The sequence below is a fragment of the Cervus canadensis genome, chromosome 6, assembly GCF_019320065.1.
Source record: "Cervus canadensis isolate Bull #8, Minnesota chromosome 6, ASM1932006v1, whole genome shotgun sequence".
Taxonomy (NCBI): Eukaryota; Metazoa; Chordata; class Mammalia; order Artiodactyla; family Cervidae; genus Cervus; species Cervus canadensis.
The window spans coordinates 21,313,310-21,321,122 of NC_057391.1; the positions used below are offsets into that span (position 1 = coordinate 21,313,310).

General features: G+C 38.4%; 1 gene segment (V, D, J or C); it reads right to left on the reverse strand.

Moving 5' to 3' along the window:
* The window catches only part of LOC122444178, an 11,162-nt gene extending 4,046 nt beyond the window's left edge, over positions 1 to 7,116 (reverse strand). The window contains 2 exon segments of the V gene segment in view: positions 6,291 to 6,610; positions 7,077 to 7,116. Coding sequence covers positions 6,291 to 6,610; positions 7,077 to 7,116 — 360 coding nt within the window.
* Positions 7,117 to 7,813: the final 697 nt, after the last annotated feature.

The following is a 7,813-nucleotide window of genomic DNA, read 5'->3' on the forward strand; positions in this document are numbered from 1 at the left end:
GAAGTATTGTTCATAAGGAAGATGTTCCATTCAGTCTATTCAGCATGAACCACCTCAAACCACTGTTTTGCATTGATATTTTTCTGGAGGAATATCTTTGAAAAATGGCTATTGTATCTAGCAAGGTACAGGAATGAAGTTTCATTATCTTTTTGTTATTAAATTCTTGTTTATTGCCATTGTGATCAGAGACTATATTCTGAATGACTGAAAATTATTTGAAATTGATTAAGCCTTTTTTTAAGAGCTAGAGTCAACTTTTATAAATATTATGTGTGGGTGTGAATATAATCTATATTCTGTTTTTTGGGGGTAAAGCATTTTATTAATATATACTTAAGTAAATAATAGTAATTGTGCACTATTAATAAAGAAAAGATAAACATAAATAAAAACAGAAACATCTTCATTTAGATAAAAACAAATTTGCATTAATCTTATACTATCTTAATGGAATGTGGGAGGTTCAAAGATGACGAGATGAGAGGTTTATCACCAGGTCTATTACCCCCCATTGTGATCACAATGATTGTTGTTGTAACTGCAATGAGAAGCTCTTGTTCCAGTTCTTCATGAGATCTGCAGTCTCAGCCTTGCTTGTGTTTTCGTTTCCTTGAGAATTCCTTCAATATAGTTGTATCCCCTAAGGGAGAATAGGCCAGCAAACTGTGTATGAGGGTGACACTAACCACTGGGGTAAACATGGTGTGCAATTCTGGATCACCCATTTGACATTGTGTTGGTATACTGAAATAAATAAGGTTATAGTACAGAATAGAGTGTAACACATGAGGTTGATTAACATGAGATTTCAAAGAAATTTTATACATATGGAGGATCATATCTCTCAGGCCTCTAAGAATACATCTTACTCTCTCAGATTGTTAATGGCAATTTGTAGGGAAATTTTAAAAAACACTGAGTTTCTTAAGATATATGTCATATATGTCTAAATTGTGCTAACTGGAACAACCTAAGTAATACCACTTCTGTGTGTTCTAATTTATTTGTTCAAATGATTGGCATTGCTAAGCCAGAAAATCAGGAGTAGCAAATGCATATAGTGAGCTTTTTAGGAAGAAAATTGTGCCATAAAGGTGGATTATTTTTATTTTAAGTTATAAAAGAGGAATCATATCAAACAGAAATCCCAGTAAAATAAAATGAAGTAACTATCAGTTCAGTTCAGTCACTCAGTCGTGTCCGACTCTTTGCGACCCCATGAATCACAGCAGGCCAGGCCTCCCTGTCCATCACCAACTCCCGGAGTTTACTCAAACTCATGTCCATCGAGTTGGTGATGCCATCCTGCCCTCTCCTCCTCTGTCGTCCCCTTCTCCTCCTGCCCCCCAATCCCTCCCAGCATCAGGGTCTTTTCCAATGAATCAGCTCTTCGCATCAGGTGGCCAAAGTATTGGAGTTTCAGCTTCAACATCAGTCTTTCCAATGAACACCCAAGACTGATCTCCTTTAGGATGGACTGGTTGGATCTCCTTGTAGTCCAAGCGACTCTCAAGAGTCTTCAGCAACACAGTTCAAAAGCATCAATTCTTTGGTGCTCAGCTTTCTTCACAGTCCAACTCTCACATCCATACATGACCACTGGAAAAACCATAGCCTTGACTAGATGGGCCTTTGTTGGCAAAGTAATGCCTCTGCTTTTTAATATGCTATCTAGGTTGGTCATAACTTTCCTTCCAAGGAGCAGGTGTCTTTTAATTTCATGGCTGCAATCACCATCTGCAGTGATTTTGGAGCCCCCCCCCAAAAAAAAGTCTGACACTCTTTCTACTCTTTCCCCATCCATTTCCCATGAAGTGATGGGACCAGATGCCATGATCTTAATTTTCTGAATGTATTCAGAAGTAACTTTAGGGCCCTCCCTGCTTTCGATTGCAGGAAACTGACAGTTCCAGGACTGCATACATTGTCCCTGGGGAGAGATTTTTGGAATCAAAGAAGATCTAGCTCATTTACCTGATAGGATCAGGAGCAAAATGACCCAATTTTCACCATTTTCTGATATGCCGTTTGGGGAAATGGGTACAAAGTGTGACCTACCTCCAGGCCCCAGGTCAGTGAGCGATGACCATGAGAAAATTTGGTCAGTGGCACTTAATGAAAGGAAGATGGTGGAGGCTAGGACCGACTACATAACGGGCGAGTGGCTTCAGTGTCTCTGGAGTGGCCGTGGATCTCCTGTGCTTCCGCAGAATTCATGTTCTCAGAAGCATTACTTAATGGGAATTTTTCTGCCTCTCAGTTTTCTCATCAGCAAAATGAAGATAATGATATCTCCATCTGATGCCTTCTACTATATTAAATCTAAATGAATATGGTTCTTTAAATGTGTATTGTACACCGTTATTTCCATGATTGTTATGAAAATGAAATCCATCTTACATAACAGATGCTGCCAATTATTGTGTGTAGTGTCAAGCAAAAGAATCTTTATCCTTTTTCCTTCTTGTAGTATATTTTCCTTCTGAACAAATTGTTGGTATTCTAAAAAATACCAACACTGGTGCTGGCACCCTTGCTCAGGGGATCTGCCCTACACACAGGCACATGACCTACACTATGGTTTGGAAATGTGGGAAACTGTTTTACCATGAAACATTCTTTGTACCCAACTGTTATAACAACTGAAAATGCACATTTGAGGTGACTTCTTTTCAATCTCCTGTATCATTCCCTTTGCAAATACAATCTGAGTACAGTTAATCCAGCATGTTGAACTGAATGTAATTTAGGATATAAATCATTCAATTTTAAAGACTGATTTGGGAAATGGATATGGAAACCATAAAGTGAGAAAAGATTTCAAAAAGTAGTTCAGTGACTAGAAACATTAGACTTTGGGTCTGCAAAATGGGTAGTAAAGGGTCACAGGGTACATGAGGGGCTGGATATGAAGCAGGAACAGAGATGGGAGGGAGGCAGATAAAGTAACATGATTGTGAAGGACTAAAGACAAAAGATTTACATGTCCCAGTTCTGGTCCTAAGTTCTGATATTTTTATCAGATCAATAAGACAAGCGAAACAACACACAATTGTTTCACACAAGTGAAACAAGACAACAACAGTAAGACAAGTGAAAAAAGTCTACAAATTGAGCTCTGCGCAGGACTGAGTATGACTTGTTTCTTTGTGAAGCTATATCAAAGGTGAGAGGCCAACTGGGTGTGACTGCAGCCCATGGGCAGTGAGAACAGGTGAGGTCCAATGTTGGAGTAGTGAAGGCCAGTAGGAGACCAGATTAAATGCTGATCTATGTCTCTTCTCCTTCTCTCTGCTTCTACCCCACTCACTCTCACATGTTTCTATTGGTCTACCTCTATATTTATAACATACACTTAGAAAAAAGTACTCCCCATGAGTCTTCCCAGTATGTCAATATTGTTGTACCAGTACTCATGTTGCAGTCTTAATATGCCACAAGGAACCTGATAAATGACTCAGAATTTCTTTCTATTAACAAGGTATGTGAATAACAGATGGGAAAGAGTTTCCCAGGGACAATTAAGGCATAAGATTTGTGCACAGTTATTGCAGCAATCACTGACATTCATGCTATTCTCACCCCTGTTTCAGGTTTTATCTACTAAAAAGTAACAGTTACCAGGACAAAAAGCCAAATTAAATTTTGGAATGAAGGCATAGCTTCTTCTGCTCTGACCTCTTTCCCTTTCTTTTGGCAATGGGACAATAGCATCTTTCTTAGGCTCCTCATCTCAGCAAGTGTCTCAGCCACCCCTCAGGAGTCCTGTGTCAGGGAGCATCTGTGGTCCAGCTGTATATTTCAGGACAGCCTGGAGAGGTCTGGAGATCGCTATGTGTCTTCTCTACAGAGTTGATGTCCAAGTGGCTGGACTGTGAGGTTGTAATATTCAGGGAACTTTTCTGCTTTTTCTCATTCGACTTGGCACTTATTTTTCATTGACTTTTTCCTTCTTTAATTTTCCACAACACCATCTAGAAGATCAGACCTTCACTATGCTTTTGCCTGCATCAGTATAAGGCATGTGCGTTCTCTGCTGAATTACAGTTTATGGTGAAATCTTCTCTCTCTTGGACGATGAGGGACTGTGATCAGTGGTCCAGTTTTTGGCTGAGACCTGTTCAAAAGTAAAGAGAATACAGGAGACCCACATAAGATCTTCTGTTCATACTAGAGATGGTTTTTTCTTTCCCTGCCTCACTCTCCCAGGCAACAAGGTTATTACATCAACACAGAAGACTGTCTACTTTTACTTCTGTATCTGGGTCTCAAAAGGGCTTTCCCAGGATTAAAGGTGACTCAGTTCCTGCCTTCAGGAAGTTGGCATTGTCTCCTGACTCCCCTACATTTAACTACATCCTCACAGGCTGTCTGCAACTCCAATGTCCCTTCCAGTACTTGCAGAAGAGTCTCCATCCATGATTCCTTAGGAAACAGAGCCCAATCAGGTTTTCTTGAATGCGCTTCCCCAGCAGAGGTCACTGTAGCTCAGTGGTCTCCCATTGGTGCAGGAAACTGCACCAATCAGAAACCAGATTTCTGGTTTCTTCTTTGTCCAGCACTGCACAAACCTAACTCAAATATTTTTTAGACACTGCCGTCCCTTGGCTAGACTGAGAAATGTTGAATAATTCATGACTTTTGGGAATTAATTTATATATGGATTATATCCCTTTTTACAACAGAGTATGCTATTTATTATGAGATACATAAAATATCCTGTGATATGCACATGTTTGAAACAGTTCCCCCTTTGTAATTATGAGAAAGTGAAAAATTCTGTTATTTGTGGCCTGTTTTTCATCATTAGGTTCTATCTGCTTTTGGTTTTATTCTTTAAAAAAAACTACTTTATTGAGACATACTTGACCACTGAATAATTGCATATACTTAAAATGTACAATTTGATCATTTTTTACATGGGCATACAAAGATGAAATTATGACAGTGAAGGTAAAGAGCAAATGTACGATCCTAAAGTTCCCTAGTGGCCCTATTCTCTGCTCATTTTTAATCCCTCCTATATATCTTCCTACTATGTCCCTCCAACCCCTATTCATCCCAAAGCAGTCACTACTCTGCTTTTTCTTACTATACACTGGTGTGCATTTTCTCTAATGTTATGTAAATAATATCATAGATTATATAATTTCTCTTGGTTTCTTTGGGCATATTTATTTTGGGCTTCATCTATGTTGTTATATTTATTAGTAGTTCATCCTTTGAATTGCTAAGTAGTGTTCCACTGTGCAGCTGTATATCAACTTATTTATTTATTCACCAATTGATGGACTTTAAGGTTATTTTCAATTACTCTTTTATAAGCTATTATGAACATTCATGTCTAAGTGTTTTTTGTATGACATAAGGTTTTATTTCTTTTGGATTATAAGTAGGCAGGAGATGCTAGGTTATGTGATATGTGTATGCTTAACTTTGGAAGAAATAGTGAAACTGTGTTTTGGGCAGTTGGACCATCTACATTCTTAGCAGCACCGTATGAGAGCTCCAATTGCTCCAAAACCTCATTAACACTTGGAATCGCCAGTCATGTTTATTTCAGCCATTCTATTAGGTATGTTGTGGTATCTTATTCTTTTAATTTGCATCTCCCATACTATAATGATTCTGAGCATTTTTTCATGTACTTATTTACCATACATAGGCATACTTTGGTAAAGAGTTCAAATTTTTGGCCCATGTAAAAACAATAAATTTTTGTTTTATTAAATTGTAAGAGTTTATATGTATAGTATACATATTATATATAATATATATATTCTAGATATGGATCTTTTGTTAAATATTTTGCGAAGACTTTCTGCTAGTCTGTGGCTTTTGTATTTTTCTTGTATTTTTCTAACAGTGTCTTTTAAGAAGCAAACAAGTTTAATATTATGAAGGTCAGTGTGTTGAAATTTTTCAAAAATAACTTTTTTGACATATGAGTGATGTACAAAAACCAGTATGCATTTAATGTATAAAGCTTGATAAGTTTTGGGGAAAAATATAATCTTGAAACCATCACCATAATCCATGTCATAAACATACTGGTTATGTCCAAAAGTTTTCTCTTGCTCTCCTTATTTTTAAAATTTTATTTATTTGTTTTTTTGTGATAGGAATACTTTAAATATATTCCCTTAGTAATTTTTAAAGTGCTCACTACAACATTGTTAACTAAGGATATGCCTATTATATGTTTTCACGGGTATAGTAAGGTTGCCTTCCAAACTGGCTCTAACAAGGTACTCTGCTGCTGCTTCCCTTCCCCACCAAAGACATACTGCACAGGTGCAGCCCCGTCTGCCCCAGTGTGTGTCTCTCAGGACGCAGTAGTACACAGCGGTGTCTCTCACGGTGACCTGGGGCAGAACCAAGATGCTGGACTTTCTGTCTTTGGCGATGCTCAGAGAGGCCATCTTATTTGTCACATTGTTGTTCAGACCATGAATCAAGTACTCTGGACCCTGGTGGGAAATCTGTCGATACCAATATACATACTCACGTCCACTGATTGTGGAGTGATTACAGGGCAAATGCACAGGTTCTTCTTCAGCACCCTCTGCTGAGCTTGGCTGTGTGGTCTTAGAATCTCCCAATATACCTGAGGTATTGAGAAAAAATTGATTAGCTCCAGATTGTCAAATCAGGGTGCGCATAAAGCTCAGATTCATAAACACTGCCAGAATTCCCCACTCTGGCTTTCTTTGCCCTGTCCATGAGGATTTTCATATTTGTTGCACAAGACAAGTATTACTAGTATTTATTACTGAGTTACTTAGAGCCACAAAGCCAAAGATAAATTGTTTTCCATGACCCTTGGATTCAATGAAGCCCCAGACTCCTTACAGTCTGAAAACTGAGACTCATGAGATCTGTGAGTAGAGGATGTGATAGCCTCTTACAGTGATGATCAGGGTCTCTAGACAAACACACAGACACATAGAAACACAGAGATACACATTCTTCCCTGTAGTTTGGTAAAGCACAGTGGGAGAAGTTAAAGCAGCAGACATCTGTCTTTGTCTTTAGCCATGAAAGCCATTCTTTCTTAAGTCCAGATCACTTACCCAAAGCTAGGAGAAGAGTTATTCCTGTCTCCAGTCTCATAGTTGAAGTCCCAGGCCTCAGAGCTCAGGATCTGTGTCTGAGCCTAAGTTGGGGGAGGTCCCAAGTGCCAAATCAGCAGCCACGTGCACAGCCCACACCAGGCAGATCACTGGGGTGTTCCCCAGCCAAGCATCAGCTGTCTCTTGATTGGGGCTACTCCCATGCCCAGGACTAAACACAAATCTCAAAAGAGACTAATAATATTTCCCCAATGTTAAGCCATATTTCAGAAAGTTTACATTAAGGTTATTTTCAAAGTTCAAACATAAATAGTCTATGTCTGTGTGAGCATATTTCAGATGAACATTGTTGAATTCCTCTGGTCTTGGCCCAGGAACCAATGACCTGTATGGTACTTACTCCTATTTCACTTGGGTCCTTTATAAAGCATAGTTACTAGTCTCGTTGCTCATGACTTGGGGTGAAATGAATTGAGGATAGTAGGAGAAAAGAAGAGAGGAAAAGAGGGGAAAATAAAATTTGGAAAGGGAAATGAAATGAAGCTATCTTATAAGAGAGACAAAAATAACCATAAAGCTATTTCTGTTATCCCCCAAAATGGTTATTATTAAAGAAAAGGGATAGAATAAAATTTAAGATTACTCATCCTTCTCTGTTACAATATCTAAGCTTATTACTCCACTCTAGCAACAAATATTGGGCCATTTAAAATTAAACTATTAATCACTTCTCTCTT